General features: G+C 44.4%; 1 protein-coding gene across 1 annotated transcript in view; it reads left to right on the plus strand.

Annotated features, from left to right (window-relative positions):
• Nucleotides 1-5785: 5785 nt before the first annotated feature.
• Nucleotides 5786-22428, plus strand: part of FAT4 (FAT atypical cadherin 4) — a 133231-nt gene continuing 116588 nt past the window's right edge. The window contains exon 1 of the mRNA XM_056855939.1: nucleotides 5786-11065. Within this exon, the coding sequence (XP_056711917.1) occupies nucleotides 5786-11065 (5280 nt within the window). The remainder of the gene's footprint in view (nucleotides 11066-22428) is intronic.

Below are 22428 nucleotides of genomic sequence, written 5' to 3' on the forward strand. Positions count from 1 at the left end.
AACCCATTCAGGAAACTGAAAGTTCCTTGCTTTGAATCTCGGAGGACCAGAGCCTGAGCATCCTTGAATATTACATTTAATGTAACATTCAAAGTTTTTTTAATTGATGGTATGCTTTTTTCAAAGTCAGAGTACAATCACAATATTAAAAAACCAAGGAAGACATTCTGATTAAACACAAAGATAAAAAGTTCAGACACCCACCCAATAAATTAAGCAACACTAATCAGAGAAATGTGAGACCTCCTGAAACAGGGTGGAGGATATAACCACAAAATGGTTGCCATGGAAGACAGACCCAACCACAAAATAGCTGCCACGGAAGGCGGAGCCAACCACAGAATGTCAGAGAGTGAGGTTACGCATAACTCTGATAAGTCTTCAAAATTTCAGGCAAAAGCTCTGTAACAGAATGTCTTTTAAAATTAACATACTGTTTCAAAACATTTTGTACATATATTGATATAGCTAAGAAACCTGCATCTGGCAGTATCTGTCTTCATTTTGCCGGTATCCAATGTATTTATGCAAAAGGAAAAGAGGGAGGGAATGCATTTTCTCCTGGCTATCCCCTTCACACCAGCCCTGCTCTCATGAGCCCATTTTTAACCTGCATTATGACTGTTGATGCTGATGGGCTAGTGAGAGCTTCTTGCATATAAGCACAGTAAGCAAGAGATTCTGGCCAGACTTTGATAGAAAGTGTTATTGGAAAAGTGCACAACAATTTGATGTAGTGGTTATTATCAACTTCCACCTGAAGTACAAAAATACATTAAAACTGGGAATATCTCATAACCTCAATAGAGGTTTTAGTGGCATTGAGCATTTTAGCAGTGCAGCCCAACTTGAGTCCCACTCTGCTTTTAGAATATCGCTTCGCTTATTGCACAGGTTAGGTACTTTACATAAAGCACCTTCTGTATTATACCATAAACATCAAAAAAGCCCCACCTGGCCCCAGCCACTTTCTTAAACACTTGGTGGGTGTCAGAAAATGTGCTCAAGGGTGACTTGACAGACATCCATCGACACTATGTAGGGGAAACTTGAGATAGCTAGGTTATGTCCGGGGCATGATAGCAAGGTATGATAACAAGGGACGATAACAAGGAATTATAACAAGATATTTCCTCAGAAAAACTATTCCAGAAAACCAGCAGAGCTGCTGATTTCACTGTTGATTTCGTGGGGCAGATGGAACACACACACTGTTGGATAGATCAAAAGAAAGGTACAAGCGGTCACAGAGTGACTATAAGTCTACTTTCACAGCCAAAGCTAGGAAGTGGAGCATATTATATATACTGAACTCAGAAATCTTTTCCCCCTGAGAACTGGATCAAAATGAATAATAGCGAGCAATGCTGGCTGTGGAGTTTGAGGTGAGTTCAGAAAGACTGACCTGAAATTCCTTCCTTGAGCTCATATAGCGGTCATACTGGATCTGGGAAGTTTTACCTTTGCTGTGGAGTACGTGAAACAGACATAAAGTACCAAACACATTACAAATATCTCTTTTACATTTTTCTTAAATGCTTGGTGTTCTCCTATTCCCTGATTTCCATAACATACTATTTCATTTTTGGCAGTTTGAGATTCAGGATTGCCAGGAAGTTTCTTCTTCAGGAAATAACTAGTGGTTGGATACAATCTGAAGTTATTGTAGAATAGAAATTATACTTTCTCCCAAAAGGTGCAATTCAGAGATTCCTGCAAATCTTTTCGCCCCTGCTACTATCCCAAAGCAATAAAGAGGAAATAGCTTTGTAATAAGAGACTTCTATTCTACTAATAAAATTAAACAGAGCAGCCAAGTGAAAACAAGTTTAATAGCACATGAACACTAGAGGGCGGTCTTGACCTGCGATTGAGTTGTTCCACATTTACAAATGACACTGAACAGGCGTTAGTAAATTGAAAGGTACACATTTGATATCTGCATTACAGTTGCTAATTCATGCTTTATTTAGGCTGTTAGATCTGTAGCATGGAATCTGTACCTTGATATCTTCTGATCTATGACTGCAACAAATTTATTATTATTAATTCATGCTTTAATATTATAGACAAAGGGACTTTCCAGACATTAAAAAGCAGACTCTACTTCATTTATGTTCATCTCTGTAGCTGCTAGCAACACAATTTCCCATCCCCCTGGAATGAATGCTATATTTCTGTAGCCGGGATAGAATTCCTGAAAAAAGGATCTCAGGTGTAAACATGTTTGATAACATGCGAACATGTACATTTCAGCACTGGAGAGGGAAAGCCAACAATCTGTATTATTTAAAGGGCTACGGCAGCCCTTCAATATTAAAATGAAACCAACTTCTGAATAATCTTATACTGTTTTGACAAGTTTACAAATTATCATGGATAGAGGAATGGACTATTGTATGGCTTATCATGAATGATTTTATAGATCCTGTCCAATGGGTGCATTTTATAATTATTGTGCTATATTTAAATATCAATATATAAATTGATATTCTTGTAGGTTATCCGGGCTGTTTCCCTACCTTTACAATCTAGCATAGAAGAAAGGTTACTGAATAACTGTCAGTATTGTTTTCTATTCGAAGTAGCAATTCCTATTGTGTTTGTAAAACTTTGCACTAAACGGAGAAAAGGAATGTTCTACAGTACTACTTAGAAGAATAAACTCTGCTGTTATATTTGTAAAAAATGCAATCAACATATAATAGCAACGGCGTTCAAAATCACATAATTGGCACTCAAATATCTACTGCCAGTACAAGCATTTAAAGTCTGATAGTTAAACTTTTCACTCTTCAGCCAGTCCTTACACTGTCCTTATAACAAATTTATAAAATAAGAAGACCTTAATGTGATCCAGTGGGCTCCAGGATCAACCCTGGTACCAGCTCTCAGTTTGGTGGTGCATTCCTAGAATATATACACTAGCTATAAAGAGGAGAATGTGAATGTAATTTATCCAAAATATGTTTCTGCCCATTTGGTTTCAAAGAGGTAAACATAGCTCTCTCATTAAAGAAGAAGGAAAAGAAGAGTTGGTTTTTATATACCAACTTTCACTACCTTTTTAAGGAGAATCAAACCAGCTTACGATCGCCTTCCCTTCCTTTCACCACAACAGACACCTTGTGAGGTAGGTGAGGCTGAGAGAGTTCAGAGAACAGTGACTAACCCAAGGTCACCCAGCAGGCTTCATGTGTAAGAGTGGGGAAACCAATGCAGTTCACCAGATTAGAGTTCGCTGCTCATGTGGAGGATTTAGGAATCAAATCTCCAGATTAGAGTCCACTGCTCCAAACCACTACACCACACTCCTAACTAGTCAGTAGGACTAAAAAGTAGGTTGATTTGACTGGATTGTGCCCTTCTCCGACCATATGCAGAGTGGCTTTGTGTCCTCATGAAGTAACAGTGCTCCCTCTTTCCACCCCCGTGAAAGTTAATGTGCCCTATGGCAGCAAAACTGGGAGTTCAAATGATTTGGACCACAAAAGTGATAGGCTGGAAAATAGATAATTATCCTTCACATACCATTTCTCTGCCAGGATGAGTGGATGGATAAATGGAAGGAAGGAAGTAGACAGAAGGACCAGGGCAAGCTCCAAACTGCACCCTAAAGTTAAGGGGAACATCTTTAAAGAGAGTGTATTTTTCAGGTAGATTTTGATCCAGCCACCTCGTATTTCAAAATGTAACACACAGAGATGAATCATTGTTATCCCATTTTACAGATAAGGAATCGAGGCTAAATGAATTGGAACTGCCTGAGAAAGCTGGCGGAGGTGGCTGAACTGATACCCGAGAGATCCTCAGCGACAAGAATGGAGTGGGGCGGGGGTGGAGGGTCAGGACGATTTACAGAGAAGTCAATATCTCATGACAGTACTTCTACCAGTCCCAGGGTCTGTCATTCCAGTCCCAGAACACTTCTGCTAGTCTCAGGGACTGGCATCCCACTGTGAGGGCTGTCATTCCAGTCTCAGAGTAGTGTGTCTGCGCCCAGATACCTTAATGGAAAACCCGTTCCACTTTTTCTCTGCAACCCTTTTTGTGCTTTAATGTATTTCAAAGGAGCCCATGCAAGTCAATTGGCAATCCTGGCTCCCATTCTCCTCAATGGGCTGTCCTGCCTCTCCCATTCTTTCTAGTGGGCATTCGTTTTTGTACACCCCCCCCCTTGATGAGTCCCTGTGTCCTACTACCAAGTTCTCTATGGCCACTTATGCATGGGAGGTTTTGCCTTGGATTTGCCTCTCTGCAGGGGGGCTTATTTTTGAGTTTGGGGCAATCAGATGGGGAAGATGTGCATCTAGAGAGCGGCAAAGCCAAGGCAAAGCCGCCTACATTTGATCCCCCCCCCTCCGTGCTTTGCTATTTAGAAACAACTTTTTTTTAACATTGGATAAGTGTATTACATGTGGATATTTTAAATCAAGAAAATAACAAAAAAATATTAAAAAAAATAGAAACCCAGATGTTTGTGATACCAAAAGGAGCGGGATAGGGCTCGGGTGTCCGGATCGTCTGAAACAGGAACCCGTGAAGTGACGCGGGCTGGTTTCGGAACTACAAGGAGATGCAGCGGGAGCGCGCACCGTCGGCCGCTTCCCAAGGACACGAAAGAGTTAACGTGCAGTCCGCGTCGCGCCTTCCCAGACAGGCGTCCCTGAATCCCTTTTGGGCTCCTGGTTTGTGGCGGCAACCCAAGGCCGCCCCCTCTTTGGCTGGACCGGCTCCCGTCTCTGGGCAGCCGCTCCCCTCGGCGCGCTCGGCCGCCGACCCGACAGCTCGTTGTGTGTGTGTGTGTGTGTGTGTGTGTGTGAAGTGCCGTCAAGTCGCTCCCGACTCACGGCGACCCTATGAATGAAAGTCCTCCAAATGAATGAATGAAAGTCCTCCAAAGTGTCCTATCTTTGACAGCCTTGCTCAGATCTTGCAAATCGAGGACTGTGGCTTCCTCCATTGAGTCCGTCCATCTCTAGTTGGGTCTGCCTCTTCCCCCCCCCCCCACTTTTCCTAGCCCGGCTGCCTTTCCCAACGACTCTCGACCGCTCGCTGCAGGAACACGACCCCGGCCGCGGCCGCGCTCCGACGGACCCGGGGAGGAGCCACTGGGACCCCGGAGCGGGGAGCGGCGCTCTTCTGGGAGGGCGGGGACCGCCGCGCGGCGTCTCGGCCAGGAGGCGCGTGGGCGGGGCGGGGGGGGGACGGCCGGCCAATGGGAGGCGGGGAGGGGGAGGGGGAGGGGCGGGGGAGCCGCGCCTGGGAGTCAAGAGCGGCGCGCCCGATGGGTCGCGAGCGAAGTTCCCTCCCGGCTCGCGACGGGGCGGTGCGCGCGCCGCTGCTCGCCTGCGGGGTCCGGCCGTCCAGGGAGAAGCGCGAGGCAGCGTGGGGAGCAGCGCGCGGCCGGAGACCCGGACTTCTCGCCCTCCACCTCTTCGGCCGCAGAGGAGCCCCGGCCGGCCCGAGGGACCCGCGAGCGGCGGCGAGAAGGGACCAGCGGGGAGGACCGACCCTCGGCGGGCGCTTTGCAGCGGGGGCCGGCGGACTTTTGCAGCGGGGCTTTTGCAGCCTCTGGCGGGGAGTGGGAGCGCGGAGCTGCGGCGTCCCGCCCGCCGGCTCCGGGACCGCGGGGGCGGGGATGCCCGCCGCCCCGCCGCCGCCGCCCGCCGGCGCCCTGCCCCGGTGATGCGGCTTTCGGCTCTGCCCGGCTCGGCGTCGGTTCCCGACGGAGCGTCGGCCGCCCTGTAGGTAGGCACCCGTCCCCCGCTTGCCCCCGTTCGCCATGGGCCTCGTGGGGCCTGGGCGCGCCTGGCTCGTCCGCTTCGCCCTGTGCCTGCTGCGGCCGCTGCCGGCCTCCGCCGAGCCCCGGCAGGTCTTCCAGGTGCTGGAGGAGCAGCCGGCCGGCACCTGGGTGGGCACCGTCGCCACCCGGCCGGGCTTCACGTACCGCTTGAGCGAGCTCCACGCGCTCTTCTCCCTCAACGCCACCTCGGGGGACGTGCGCACCCGCGCCCCCATCGACCGGGAGGGCTTGGCCAGCGCCGTGGTGGACCTGGTGGTGCTCTCCAGCCAGCCGACCTACCCCAGCGAGGTGCGCGTGGTGGTGCGGGACCTGAACGACAACGCGCCCGTCTTCCCAGAGCCCTCCGTCGGGGTGACTTTCAAGGAGGACACCGGGAGCGGCCGGCAGCTCATCCTGGACACGGCGACGGACGCGGACAGCGGCACCAACGGCGTGGACCACGGCTCCTATCGCATCGTGGGCGGCAACGACGAGGGCCGCTTCCGACTCAACATCACTCTCAACCCTAGCGGGGAAGGCGCTTTCCTGCACTTGGTCTCTCGGGGTGGGCTGGACAGAGAGGCCACCCCCGCCTACCAGCTGCTGGTGCAGGTGGAAGATAAAGGGGAGCCGCGGCGGCGTGGATACTTACAAGTCAATGTCACCGTGCAGGATATCAACGACAACCCGCCGGTCTTCAGCCAAACCCTCTACCAAGCTCGCGTACCTGAGGATGCACCTGTCGGAGCCAGCGTCCTACAGGTGACGGCCGCGGATGCCGACGAGGGCACCAATGCTGACATCCGCTACCGCTTGGAAGGGGTGGAGGGTGCTGGTGGGGACGGAGCCGGGGTGCTTCCCTTTGAGGTGGACCCGGAGAGTGGGGTCATCCGCATCCGGGAAGCGCTGGACTATGAGTCGCGGCGGCAGTACTCCCTGACCGTTCAGGCTACGGACCGGGGAGTGCCAGCTTTGAGTGGTCGTGCCGAGGCTCTGATCCGCCTGCTTGATGTGAACGACAACGAGCCCCGGGTGAAATTTCGCTATTTCCCAGCCACCTCCCGCTTTGCCTCAGTAGATGAGAACGCGGCACCTGGCACCGTTGTGGCGCTGCTGACTGTGAGCGATGCTGACTCACCAGCTGCCAATGGGAATATCTCAGTATCCATCTTGGGTGGGAATGAGCAGCGTCACTTTGAGGTGCAGAGCAGCAAAGTCCCCAACCTTAGCCTTATCAAAGTGGCTGCTGCTCTTGACCGGGAACGCATACCCACCTACAACCTCACTGTGGCTGTGACTGACAACTCTGGGGCCCCTCCACCGTTACCGTCACCCCCTTCTTCCCTGAGCCCTGAAGGAGCCACTGCTGTCCCAGTGAGCCGCTCCTCTGTGGCTAGTCTGGTGATCTTTGTGAATGACATCAATGACCACCCACCTGTCTTTGGGCAGTCAGTGTACCAAGTGAATATCAGTGAAGAGGTGCCACCTGGCAGCTATGTACAAGGCCTGAGTGCTACTGATCGTGACTCTGGTCTCAATGCCAACCTCAAGTACAACATAGTTTCTGGGAACGAGCTTGGCTGGTTCTGTATTAGTGAGCACAGTGGCCTGGTCACCACCACGACCCCCAATACTATTGTGGCTAGACCTCCCCTTGGTGTTTCTAGCACCATCATGGCAGCATCTGGAGGGCTGGACAGGGAACTAGCTTCACAGGTGGTGCTGAACATCAGTGCCCGTGACCAAGGTGTGCAACCCAAGATTTCCTACGCCCAGCTAATAGTGAATATCCTGGATGTTAATGATGAGAGGCCCCAGTTTAGCCAGCCAGATGGCTACCATGTATCTGTGGCAGAGAATTCCCCTTCAGGAACTGAGCTGTTAGTTCTCACTGCTGATGATGGAGATTTAGGAGACAATGGGACTGTGCGCTTCTCCTTGCAAGAAACAGAGCCAGGGAAGTTGGGAGCTGGTCCTTTGGTAGCCCCTTGGAAAGTGTTTCGCTTGGATCCTGTATCAGGCCGACTTAGTACAATCTCACAGTTAGACAGGGAAGAGCAGGATCACTACTTGTTACAGGTCCTGGCCACTGACCTGGGCTCTCCTCCCCTCTCCTCAGTGGCTCATGTCAATGTGAGCCTACTCGATGTGAACGATAACAGCCCCGTATTCTATCCTGTTCAATACTTTGCCCAAATCCAAGAAAATGAACCTGCAGGTAGTTATGTTGCCACTGTGTCTGCCAGTGACCCAGATCTTGGGGTCAATGGGACAGTGAAATACAGCATCTCAGCAGGAGACATCTCCAGGTTTCAAATCCATAGTCAGAAAGGAGTTATCACCACCAAAACTGTCCTTGATAGAGAGGAGAAGACTGCTTACCAGCTCCAAGTAGTGGCCAGTGATGGTGGCAACCTTCAGTCCCAAAACCAAGCAATAGTCACTGTCACTGTCTTGGACACTCAGGATAATCCCCCAGTATTTAGCCAGGCTACATACAGCTTTGTGGTCTTTGAAAATGTTGCCCCTGGTTATCATGTAGGTAGCGTTTCTGCTTCCACTATGGATCTCGATACTGACATCACATACCTTATCACAACAGGGGATCAAAGGGGTGTTTTTCAAATTAACAAAATGACTGGTCTGATCGCCACAGCTAGTATTATTGATAGGGAAGAGCAAGACTTTTACCAGCTAAAAGTAGTGGCCAGTGCTGGAGCCATAACTGGGGATGCTTTGGTCAACATACATGTCAGGGATTTAAATGACAATTCCCCCCACTTCCTTCATGCAGTGGAAAGTGTAAATGTGGTTGAGAACTGGAGCACTGGGCACACCATATTCCAAGCCAAAGCTGTTGACCCTGATGAAGGGATCAATGGGATGGTCCATTACAGCCTGAAGCACAATCCAAAGGACCTGTTTCATATTAGTGAGGAAAGCGGTGCCATATGTTTAACTGGGCCGCTCGACATAAATGCTGGGTCTTACCAAGTGGAGGTTTTGGCCTCTGATTTGGGAGTGCCACAGCGCTCCTCTGGTTTCATTTTAACGGTGTCTGTTCATGATGTAAATGACAATCCACCAGTGTTTGACCAGCTTTCCTATGAAGTCACAATTTCCGAACTGGAGCCTGTGAATTCCCGATTTTTTTATGTACATGCTTCTGACAAAGATTCAGGCACAAACGGGGAAATAGCTTATGCCATAATTGAAGGAAATGCTGGGGATGCCTTTGGCATTTTCCCAGATGGTCAGCTGTATATAAAGAGTGAGCTGGACCGTGAACTTCAGGAAAGATTCACACTACTGGTTGCGGCTTCTGACAGAGCAGTAGAACCGCTCAGTGCCACAGTGAATGTCACTGTAATTCTAGAAGATGTAAATGATAACAGGCCCTTGTTTAATAGTACCAATTATGTTTTCTATTATGAGGAGGAGCAGAGTGGGGGATCATTTGTCGGTAAAATATGCGCTGTTGACAAAGACTCGGGCTCTAACGGTGAAGTCAGATACTCATTTGAACACATGCAGCCTGATTTTGAGTTGGATGCAATAAGTGGGGAAATAAAAAGTACTCATCAGCTGGACAGGGAATCCCTTATGAGGCAGAGGGGAGCGGCGGTGTTTACGTTTACAGTTATTGCAATGGATCAGGGTTTGCCAAAGCCTTTAAGGGATCAGGCGACTGTGCAAGTTTACTTGAAGGATATAAATGACAACGTGCCAAAGTTTTTAAAAGAACTTTATCAAGCTACTATATCAGAACTGGCTGCAAACTTGACACAGGTTTTAAGAGTTTCTGCCTCGGATGTTGATGAAGGAAATAACGGATTGATCCATTATTCTGTAATGAAGGGAAATGAAGAAAACCAGTTTACAATAGACAGTGACACTGGACAGGTGACTTTGATAGGCAAACTGGACCATGAGGCTACTGCATCCTACTCTCTTCTTATCCAAGCAGTAGATGCTGGGGCAGTTTCCCTAAGCTCAGTTTGTACATTGAACATTAATGTACTGGATGAAAATGACAACAGTCCTTCCTTCCCTAAATCAACCCTGTTTGTTGATGTCTTGGAAAACATGAGAATTGGGGAACTTGTCTCTTCTGTCACTGCCACTGATTCGGATGCAGGTGACAATGCTGATCTTCATTACAGTATCACTGGAACAAATAATCATGGAACGTTTAGCATCAGTCCTAACACTGGCAGTATTTTCCTTGCAAAAAAGTTAGATTTTGAAACACAGTCCATATATAAACTAAACATAACAGCAAAAGACAAAGGAAGGCCCCCACAGTCGTCTACTATGTCAATTGTAATATATGTTAGGGATTATAATGACAACCCTCCTACATTTCCACCTGGGGACATTTTTAAATCGATTGTTGAAAACATTCCTGTTGGGAGCTCTGTCATTTCTGTAACTGCTCATGATCCAGATGCAGATATCAACGGGCAGTTAACATACACAATCATTCAGCAGATGCCAAGAGGGAACCATTTCCATATAGATGAAATCAAAGGAACAATATATACTAATGCTGAAATAGACCGTGAATTTGCGAATCTCTTTGAGTTAACAGTGAAAGCCACTGATCAGGCTGTCCCTGTAGAGTCCCGAAGATTTGCTTTGAAGAATGTGACCATTCTGGTAACTGACCAGAATGACAATGTTCCAACTTTTGTATCACAAAATGCTCTTGCAGCAGACCCCTCGGCAGTGATTGGTACAGTCCTGACTACTATTGTCGCTGCTGATCCTGATGAAGGAGCTAATGGGGAGGTTGAATATGAAATAATTAATGGGGACACGGACACCTTTATTGTGGATCGCTACAGTGGAGATCTGAGAGTGACATCGGCCTTAGTACCTTCTCAGCTTATGTATAGCTTTATAGTTGCAGCCACGGATCTGGGCCCTGAGAGAAGAAAATCGACTACCGAAATGACTGTGATTCTCCAGGGACTTGATGGACCTGTTTTTACTCAGCCAAAATATATTACTATTTTAAAAGAAGGCGAACCTATTGGGACAGATGTGATATCCATAGTGGCAGCCAGTCCTCGGGGGACTGAAGCTCTTGTGGAGTATTTCATAGTCTCAGTGCGTTGCGAGGACAAAATGTTTGGTCGACTTTTTACCATTGGGCGCCATACTGGTGTGATCCAGACTGCTGCTATTTTGGACAGGGAGCAGGGAGCACGCTTGTACCTGGTGGACGTTTACGCCACGGAAAAATCTGCTTCTTTGCCACGAACCCAGAGAGCTGAGGTATAACTTTTTTACTATTCTATTCCCCCCCCCCCCAGTAAAAAGCTTATAACTTTCCTCCCTCCCTCCTGTCAGCTAAATTCCCTTTAATTTGACAGGTGTGAGTCATTGTATAGGTGCCATGTTGTGTTACATTGTCATAATGTCTTGTTAACTGCATAAAAACAACTTTTGAGCCAGCTTGCAAGCAACTTTTTTCATTAGGAGGATCTGCCAAAGAAATTATATTAGAATAAAACATGCAATTTCCCCGAGATCAATTAACTGATTATCATGATGCATAACTGATTGGGGGGGCCTCCAGTTACATAGGACACGGAGTAATGGATTTAAACTAATAAAAAAGTGATTCCACCTAAACATTAGGAAGAACTTTCTGACAGTGAGGGCTGTTCGATGGTGGAATGCGCTGCCTCGGAGGGTGGTGGAGTCCCCGTCTTGGGAGGTCTTTAAGCAGAGGCTGGATGGCCATCTGTCAGGAGTGCTTTGATTGTGGGATCCTGCATTGCGGGGGGAGGGTTGGGGTCACTGGGGATGTGGGGGGGGAGGTAGTTGTTAATTTCCTGCATTGTGCAGGGGGTTGGACTAGATGACCCTGGTGGTCCCTTCCAGCTCTGTGATTCTAGACTAGAAATTGACTCCATCTATTTAAGTTGCTTCATGCATGATCCTTGCTCTGTATTGGAAAAAATTCACTATACGAAGTGATCTTGTCTTAGGACTTCTTACTACTTATTGTACAATACTAGAGTGTTTGGATGAGGCCCAGGCAAACTTAGCTTTTTCTTCCAAGTGCATTTTACGTCACCTCTCAACACAGTTTTAGTTCCTCTGGCTTTGGTTTCTCTGTTATTCAGAACTGAGTTCAATGTTCTGCTGATATCCTTAGACTGCTATTGAAGCCAAATCATGAATGTTAAGATAGCTCTCTTATTAGTCTAACTCATGCTTCAGAGAGAGAGGATTCCAAAACAATAGTTATGGTATCAGAATGATATGCCAAGTTGTTGTTTTACTGAAGGAATTCTGCAGTCAGCATATTTAGCTATATTATCTTTTGTGTGGCTAGAAACGTACTCTGGCTATTGTCCTTCAGAAATAAATTTGGAATCTGCTAGGTCAGTTAAGGTGGGTCATTTCTTTCTCCTTCTGATACTGTTCATGTCCTGACTCCCTCTCTGTACCCTGAGACATTGTGCTTTTGCTCTCTGGAACGTTGGAACAAAATCTGTTTCATAGGCAACCAGCAGGGGATGCCGGAAGTGTACATTGATTCAGACATTTCCCTTGTGGTCTACGATCTTTAGCTCTGAAACTGAACATGTTCCAGGAATTGCTGTCGAGTACTGATACACTCAGGCTGCAATCTTATGCACATTTACTTGGACTCAAATCCTTTTGATATCAGTGGGATGTGTTCGTGACTATGTATGGAATAGACCAAGTAAACGTGGACAGGCTTGGAATATGCATGCTTAGACTTACTTCTGAGAATGGACTCTGGACAGGGCTGTACAATTGATGCATTTTGATTTTAAACCAAAATTATGTCTCTCCTTGTGTATATCTAATTATTTGCTATTATTCTCATAGCTCTTGGTATTATTTAAAACAGATTTTTGTATGGTTCTTTATAAGGAATTCCAAGACTCCCAAATCTCTTGTTTTAGCAGTACATTGTGCTGGCACTTAGTTTACTCTGATGCCTTTTGACATTAATCAAACTATTGTTTAGTAAGTTCTGGCACATGATTCAGGTCAAGTTGGAATAATGATTTTATATGTATGCACACTGCTTGTATTTGAAAACATCTATGCTGTATTGGTATAAAATCATAAATAGTGCCATAGATAGGTTTTCAGCTTCACCTACAAGGTCAACCCAGGTAAACCAAAGAAAAATGATTTTCATATTTCATTTTAACCAGTTATGGATGAGAATGTCAATATAGGTTTTCTATCTTACTGGGGTGGTCTCTGATTATGAAAGACTGGCAAACCCTCATTTCTAGTGAACATCAAAACTTTGGGTACCAGCATTTGGATCAGTGAGGAAAAACAATATGATTGTGTAAGAAAGGTCCAGCAAGAGGTTTTGCATATTTTAATGTACTACCAGGAAATGCTATCATTTGGAGCACTGAATATAAGATGTGTCTGTGTAAAGTGCTGTTAAGTCACAGCTGATTTATGACGATCCCAGGCAAGGGGCTTTCAAGGCAAGTAAGAAGCAGAGGTGGCTTGCCATTGCCTTCCTCTGCAGAGCCTTCCTTGGTGGTCTCCTTTCCAAGTACTGACCCTGCTTAGCTTCTGAGATCTGACAAGATCGGGCTATACCATGCCACCTTCCCTCCCTGAATAGACAATAATCAAATGTATATACATCACAATAGAATATTTAGTGGTCATATTACTATTGATTGTGATTCAAATGGATCTGAGGTCTCATTTGCTTGGAAGTAAATCCCATTGAACCTCTTGGGACTTGGTTCTGAGTAGACTTGCATAGGATTGCACTGTACATCCTGTTATGTACTTTCCATCCAATAGCTTCTCAATGTGTTTTTTTTCTTTGAGGTGGCCATTTTTTTTAAAACTACAAAAATATAGTTCCCTTCTGCTTATCAATTTAAGTTTCTAATACTGCGCTGCTGTGTAAAGTTTAGAACTGCCAGCTCTGGAGTGGGAAATTCCTGGAGATTTGGGGAGAGTTGGGGTTGGAGAGGGGAGAGACCTCAGCAGGGTATAATGCCCTACAATCCACCTGCAAAGCAGTCATTGTCTTTGGGTGAACTGGTCTCTGTAGTCTGGAGATCAGTTGTAATTCCTGGAAGTCTCCAGGCCTTAGGTGGAGGTTGGCAACCTTCGTAAGGTTACTCCACTCTTAGTTAAGTTACTCCACTCTAAGGGTAATTCTGCATAGGATTGCCTTCTAAGGCAGGAGTTTGTCATGTTTAGTAAAAATAGAACAATGTAGATGATTCTGCAATTGTGTTACATCTACAAGATTTTGAATAAGCACTTTGGATAGTGTGCGTTCCCTTTCATATATATACCTGCAAAATATTCTCACAAATGTCCTCAAAAAGTGCACACATCAACCCAGAGAGTGGTTTTAAATTCTTCTTCTTTACCTTAAATGTCTTTTTTGGCTATTAGATCCTCCTAGGAATGTTGCTGTTATGAAGGAATACACATTTTCTTCTATATCCAAACAAATATTTTAAAAATGAAGTAAAATTATTCCTGCCTCTTTGGTTCCTAGGTATTATAGTAGTTTTACGCCTTTAACTGCTATTTGCTTGTCAGAGATTTCTACAGTTTATGTCAGCATGTAGATGCACTGAAGGGAAAGGTCATGATGGAAAAAAAGATGACCACCTTACCAATACATCCTGGTAACTAGTGGTGATTTTAATGCTGTGAAAGCATATGAGTCTCTCAGTACTGTTTTCAATGCTAGGACTTGGGGCCAAACCAGACAGTGCAGAGGAGTATGGAAACAGATATTTCTAGTGTTGTTGTTGTTTTTTTTAAAATGGAAATAACAGCTGTACAAGTCCCAGTTTGGATTAGGGTCACTGCTAAGGAGAGAGTTAGTTTAAGCCTGTCTCCCTATGTGATTTTACAGATTAAAACTGTCCCCAAGCTGTTATTAGCTTGGGGAAGCAAAAATGACAGCAAAGAGCCTTCAAAGGCTAATTAAAGTCCAGGGGTGATGGGAGCATATCAGTAAAATTGTATAAGGGACAAGAAGGGTTAAACCTCTCCCTCACCTGCACCATTTTTGTGATATGCATTGAAGCCCAAATGTTTTGAAAATCCGATGGAATCTCCCAGCAGTCTGGTGTTTCTGTCACCCCTTAGGACAGAAATTTCTCTGAACATGTGAAAATGCTAGATCCTGTAATTAGGGTTGCCAGCCTCCAGGTAGGAACTGGAGATCTCCCAGAATTACAGCTGATCTCCAGAGGTTAGGGCCTCTGGGGAAAAAGGCAGCTTTCGAGGTTGGACTCCTTGGCATTATACGCCACTGAGGTCTCTTCTGTCTCTAGGCTTCACCCTCAAACTTCCAGGAATTTCCCAACCTGGAGTTGGCAACCCTACCCGCAGTTCTGGCAAAACAGTACTAGTAGTTGTTTCAGTGAAGGGTTACTTGGTGAGGAGGCTATCGTTTGATGGGATAGTGAGCAACCTAATACTAAGCAGTTATGGGTCTGGTAAGTGCTTGGATGAGAGACTTAGCTTCTCTGTGTATGTTGCTTTGAGTGCCAGGAAGAAGAATATGGACTATAAATGTAGTAAATACATAAAGCAATAGCTCTTAGCCTTCCCTCCAGTTTTGAAGCCACTTGTGCAGTCAGTGAGATGAAGCACTGGGCCTGTCTTTGCTCCAGACTGCCTACATCTCAACAAGATTGTGCAGCAGCAATTGCTTTGATACAGATTTCAGGTAAAAAAAATTTAAAGAGGAGGGAAGCCCATTCCCTGCCTTGCCGCTTTCATCTTATATGCTGTAGCCATTGCTGGCTCATTGAAACATAAGCAGTGTTGGGACAAAACTGATCTTCCAGGATGTCCTCACTGATTTGCATCACCTGACAGTTAACCTGATCATCTCCTGTCAATGTCTGAGATTCACCGTGGCTTGTTATATAAAAATGGTGCTTTAGAATAACTATACAGTCGTGTATTGCTTTGCTGAAGACCTATTTAAATGGTTTTTAAAATTGAATTACAAAAATAGTAATGTAATGACAAAATAACTTAATGACAAAAAAACTTTGCCTTATATCATAGCATACTGTCCTTTTAAACAGTATAGTATATGTGGCCTGTTTAAGTACAGACTGCAGTCCTGCTCAGTTATGTAATATAAAAACCATTTATTTAAATGGAACTTAAATGGGACAATAGATATGGGTTTCTGTTCTCCAGTCTCTGCAAATGTAGTTGTAAACAAGGAGCCTAGATGAAGAACTGTATGGCTTCTTCATATACAAAAATTTGTAAACTAGGTTTATAAAACTAATGCTGTGTTTCTGTTGGGTAGGTTGAAATGTCAAAAGGTTTCCACAGGAATACATTAGAAGGGTTATTAAGATGCCTGTATCAGAAAATTCCACTGTGCAAATAAAGATGGATGTTTTTCTTGGAGTTTTCATATAACATTCAGACTCCCTGGTGTTTTTCTCCCTCCCAATTTTCACTTCCTGCACTGTTGCACTGTTTGTTTGTAATCCATCATGAAACCTTGTGCTGTCTAAAGGATAAAGAAATATTGTCATTGGAAGAGATTGATTTAACTTCTGTATTTGTAGTTTGGAGATCTGAATTTTGGTTTGTCATTGATTAGGTTTATTTTATTGGGTTGTGGATTTGCTCTTTTAGAGCAGAAGTCAATGAGAGGATTGCTGTGGACTGTAGTAAACATAAGATACATTCAGATGTCACAACAAACCTCTTTTTATAATAACAATAACACAATTTGTTACCATGTTCACGGTCTCCTTCCAGTCTTCCTCCCTTCCCTCCATAAAATTCCAACCTGTCATGACATGTGAATGTAGACACCTAGGCAGAGTTTGTTTCCTTCTCTCAAACTCCGATTCTAAACCACTGTTTAATCCCAATATTAGAATATATAATTTTGTTCAGATGTTTACAATCAGACATTATGGGAAACTGGAGTTTGATTGAAAGTTTCCCAAACTGGGAAGCTGTCGGATAAAGAGGTTGGTGAAGTTGCTGGAAGTGTCGGATAAAGAGGTTGGTGAAGTTGCTGGAAGTGTCGGATAAAGAGGTTGGTGAAGTTGCTGGAAGTGTCTTCTTTCAGCTTTTTATTTGCCCCCCTACTTGAGCTATTCTGATCTAGTGTGAAATGTTAGATGTGGGACTGCCCTTGAAGACAACCTGGAAACTTCAATCAGTGCAGAATGGAGCTGCTTGTCTTCTGTTGGGAGCTGTCTGCTTTGTATCATAACATCTGCACTAAATGCTTATTTGAGTCCATGTTCAATTTAAGGTGCTTGTGTTTACCTATGAAGTCTTTCACAGTAGGACTCCCATATCAGAAGAAACAAGCTGCGTTAGCACTTGTCACAGACAAATAGGGTTTGTCATCACATCTGAATGTAGACACAATTTTGAACTAACATAACCACTCTACCTCTCTTTTGCAACCTCTGAAGTTTCTTTTCTGTAAAGAAAAAAGCTGTTGGAGGGAGGAGTGGAATATATATGTGTGTGTGTATAATGTGTATGTGTGTAGTTTGGGGGGGGAAACCCCAGTTTCAGTCATCCTTTACCTTGCACCTAATTAAACGTAGCCCGTGATACCGTATTATTTTACATCCAGTCCTTGACAGATTTAGAACACTACTTGACCTTTGTAATGTTAGAGAATAAAGGAACTGGGAGTAAAACACTTTCTTTGCAAGGCTAGATCCTATTGGATAGGAGAGGGAAATATAAATGCCTGCCAAAAAAGTTGGCTCAGACTGAAGGAGCACAGATGGCTGTTACTGATAAATGTGTCTATTATTGTTATTTTTTCCTGATCAGCATTCTGCTTAGGACATGCACGTGTCCATGCACACACACACACACACACACACACATGCACACACAAACATTTGTGTATCTGTGTGGAAAAAAAAGTATCAAGACCAGCAGATAAATACAACGAAGGATAAAAACTATACACTTCTGTGCCTTCATTCAGTCATGGTACTGCAAGACAACTTTAAGGAACAACACAGAACAAAGATGGTTTCCTTTGTATAGTAACCCCATATGGTAGGGTTGCCAACATGCAGATGGAGCCTGGAGATTCCCTGGAATCCCAACTGATCTCCAAACTACAGGGACCAATCCCCCTGGAGGAAATGGATCCTTTGGAGGGTGGATTATACCGCATTGTACCGCACTGAGGTCTCTCCCCTCCTCAAACCCTGCCCTTCGCAGGTTCCACCACCAGATATTCAGGAATATCCCAGCCTAGGGTTGGCAACCCTACAACTAGGCATGCCAGCCTCCGGGTGGGACCTGGGGATCCCCTAGAATTACAACTCATCTCCAAACTAGAGATCAGTCCCCTGGAGAAAATAGCTGCTTTGGAGGGTAGACTCTGTGGCATTGTACCCCACTCAGGTCGCTGTCCTCTCCAGGCTCCATCTCCAAATCTCCAGGAGTTTCCAAGCCTGGATCTGGCAACCATTCCCCACCAGCCCCCATTGGTGGCCAGGGGGGACCTGGAAACCATACCCACGACATGTGGGAAATAAACAGTAAAGGTAAAGGTAGTCCCCTGCGCAAGCACCAGGTCATTCCTGACACATGAGGTGATGTCACATCCCGACGTTTACTAGGCAGACTTTGTTTACTGGGTGGTTTGCCAGTGCCTTCCCCAGTCATCTTCCCTTTACCCCTAGCAAGCTGGGTACTAATTTTACCAACCTCAAAAGGATGGAAAGCTGAGTCAACCTTGAGCTGGCTACCTGAAACGGACTTCCGTCGGGATCGAACTCAGGTTGTGAGCAGAACTCAGAGTTTTTCAGTCTATATGTACTAGTAATGAAACCTGAAATCAGCAAGCGGTTTGGAAGCTTCTGCTTTGCAACTGGAGTAGTGATGTTTGGGGAAGCACTACCTATCATTCCACCTCATGTAAACTATAAAACAGGATTCGAAAATTAGATTTCTCAAAGGAGTCTCTGGGAATCCTTAATGAAGTGCTTACAATTGAAGTGGTGTGAATTTTTTTTTTTTTTGTCTAGCCCAGGGGTGTCGAACTCATATGTTATGAGGGCCGGATATGACATAAATGTCACTTGGTCAGGCCGGGCCATGTGTGCCAAATCAATCAATCAAATAAATACCATAAAATGTAATGCCGGGTACCAGAGACAGGAACTTAATAGAAGACACAGGCAAAGTCAATTAATAGGCAAATATGTGTGCATCTAAAGTAGCTGTTTGGGTGCTGGCCATTAAATCTGAGCTTTTTCCATTTATTTCATTGAGCTGATATAATGTTTACTTTGTTTTGTCCTCACCATTCCAGCAAGAAAAGTAATTTATCAAAAGTGCACATAGTGAATATTATAAATGAGCAGCAATGCATGAAAAAAATCTTTGTTTTTCCAGAAAAGCCAAAAGAAGGTGGGCCTGCTTAGTGCAATACTAAGCAGAGTTACACCCCTGTAAGCCCGTTGATTTCAGTGGAATTAGAAGGGTATAACTCTGTTTAGGATTGTACTGTAGGCTCCCTAGAATGATATGCTGCAGTTAAACAGGCTTTCCCCAGAGGGAGTTATTAATATCATAAATCAATTTTCAAAGCTTGCTTTCAGAGAAATAATTCATAATGGCTTTCTTTTCTCAAACTCATTTTTTATTTGTTGTATTCTGAAGAAACCATGATTGTTTAAACAGCTGAACATTTCTTACTGTCTCAACATGTCCACAGGTTTTTCAACCTCTAATAATAATAACAACAATTATAATACTATTATGGGTTCTTGAAACAAAACATGAGGGGAAAGTAAAATTGCATTATGAATGCCTTATTAAAATTATATGAAAACAATCATTTATTTTTATGACTATTAATTATTGTTGTCTAAATATCTTCCTACAGAAATGTAGAAAATGTAGTGTTTGTATTACTTCTTAGTGCAGTAGTTCTTTCTTCTTGAAAAGTGATAGATACTGATGTAAAGCAAGTGAGAATAGTTCACTACAGTAGCTGTCATATTTCTGTGTGTTTGTAAAGTGCTGTCAAGTCGCAGCCAATTTATGGTGACCCCTTATGGGGTTTTCAAGGCAAGAGACTATAACAGAGGTAGTTTGCCATTGCCTTCCTTGGCATAGCTACCCTGGTATTCCTTGGTGGTCTCCTATCAAAATACTAACCAGGGCTGACCCTGCTTAGCTTCCAAGATCTGACGAGATTAGACTATACCATGCTGTCTTCCCTGCCATTGTTGTAGTGTTTATTTTAATTTATTTATTTACAACATTTCTGTGCCATCTTTTCACCCACATAGGGTGCCTAAACATTTGCAATGGAATGGTAGTTTGATTCCCCACTCCTCCACATGAAGCCTGCTGGATGACCTTGGGCTAGTCACAGCTCTTTCCAAACTCAGCCGCGCCTACCTCACAAGGTGTTGTTGGGAGGGGAAGGGAAGGTGATTATAAGCCACTTTGAGACTCCTTAAAGGTAGAGAAAAGTGGGGTATAAAAACCAACTCTTCTCCAGGATTGTGGAGAGTTTTAAAAATGAATCGGAACTTGATGTAGTGTTAGGGTTGCTGAGCTCCAGGTGGGTCCTGGAGATCTTCTTGAATTACAACTGATCTCCAAACAACAGAGATCAGTTCCCCTGGAGAAGATGGCTGCTTTAGAGGGTGGACTATATGGCATTATTCCCCACTGAGCTCCCTCCCCAGGATCCATCCCCCAAATCATTAGGCATTTCCCAACCCAGAGTTGGCAACCCTATTGTAGCGCTGTAGCAGTTACCAATTAAAAGATGCTTTCAAAAAAGCCTCTGCTGGCACAGTGGGAAAATGGCAGCTGATCTCCTGTGTGGATGCTCTGTTGCCATTGTAAATGCCTTTGCATTCACCTCAGCATTTACAAAAAGGCGAGTCTTTGCCATGTGAGAGAGCTGGTGTGGTGTAGTGGTTAGAGTGTTGGATTAGGGTCTGGGAGACTCGGGTTTGAATTTCTGCTCTGCCATGGAAGTACGCTGGGCGGCCTTGAGTCAGTCACATACTCTCAGCCTAACCTACTTTGCAGGGTTGCTGTGAAGATAAATGAAAGGAGAATTATGGAAGCTGCTTTGGGTTCTTTTGGGGGGAGAAAGGCAGGGAATAAATTAAGCAAATAAATAAGGCTGCAATCTGAGTGTAAAGGCAAGAAGTCCCCACGTTGGTCCAAGATCACCAGTTTTGGCTTTGCATGTATACCGGGTTTCAGTACTACTTCAAGTAAGTAAATTTACCAATGCAACTGTGCATGAGAAGAGAGCTATGTTGCAGGTTTGCCTGCTATTTTTCTTGCTGATGGGTGTACCAAAAGTATACTTGGTCTTGCAAACCATTACAGAGTGATGTTTTCCATAATAAATATATTATGAGAACACTGCAAATATTTCTGCAATGCCCAGCCTTTAAGTAGTTTATGTGTTCCCTTAACATCCTCTCACTTTTTTAGCAATATAATTGTGCTAGAAGAATGGCATAAAATCACCTCTCCAGTCCCTATTATGCTGCACAGTTGATTAGTGCCTGCTGGAACGTTTCTTTGCTTAGATGTTTTGTCAAATGCATTTGCAAAAAAAAGCTGGTTTCCTTATGAATAAGAATAAGTATCAATAAACATAGACCAAAATCAATATGAAAACACAACATAACTGACCTTTATGTGCTTGAACTTCTGTCTGCACAGGGGATGTTCATGCAGTCTGTATCCTCCATCTTTACAGCGTATGGAACATGTTTTTGGGACCTTAATTCATTAGGGTGTAAACTGGGGCCCCAGTTGCGATGGGACTTCGAATGCGTAGAAGTTGGGTACAAGCAAGAGCATAGCGCCACTGAGTCGTAATCCTTGCCAGCATGTCTATTTACTTGCACGCAGGCGCTAACTGGAATCATTACCCTACAATTTCAGTCTGTACATTTGTGGGCGGTATATATGTTATGTGTGGTGTTGCTACTCTTGAGAAATGCAGTTAGGTTATCATCACATCTGTTTGTTCACACATGTAATCAAGATGGAAAGGTAGACAAGAAAAACAACTTAAACATAAAATCTCTGGATATAATCAATTTAGCTGGGGAGGGCAGGGTAGAAATGTAATGAAATAAATAAATAGATGTAGTCTAAAGAATTGTGTTGCTTGGGCCATGACACAAAGATAAAATACAGGACAACACTGATTCTTGAACAACATTTATCTCCTGCCAAATAAATGTTTTTTAAAAGTGGAAGGTACTACTCTATAATTAGACAGTTTACATGAGTAGAATTCATTAATTGCAAGACAGTGGTGTTAACGATGTACTTCTTTGAATAAGGCTAGTGATAAATTCAAGTGCTAGGACGACAACTGTGTAACTTAATGGAGAACAATTCTATAGAAGCCTCAGTTGGGAAGTCAATTAGATTCTGTATAAAGCAGAGTTTATTGTAATCTCTTTGAAAATAAATAGGCATTTTGTTCCAGCTCTCTTGTTTTTCAGCTTTTGAGATATCATTTTAAGAAGACAATAAAGCTGCCAATTTTCTATTATTTGAGAGACTTCAAGGGAATTGCATTCTACTTATGCCGGCATTAGTTAAAAAGTAAA

The sequence above is a fragment of the Euleptes europaea genome, chromosome 9 (assembly GCF_029931775.1).
Source record: "Euleptes europaea isolate rEulEur1 chromosome 9, rEulEur1.hap1, whole genome shotgun sequence".
NCBI lineage: Eukaryota > Metazoa > Chordata > Lepidosauria > Squamata > Sphaerodactylidae > Euleptes > Euleptes europaea.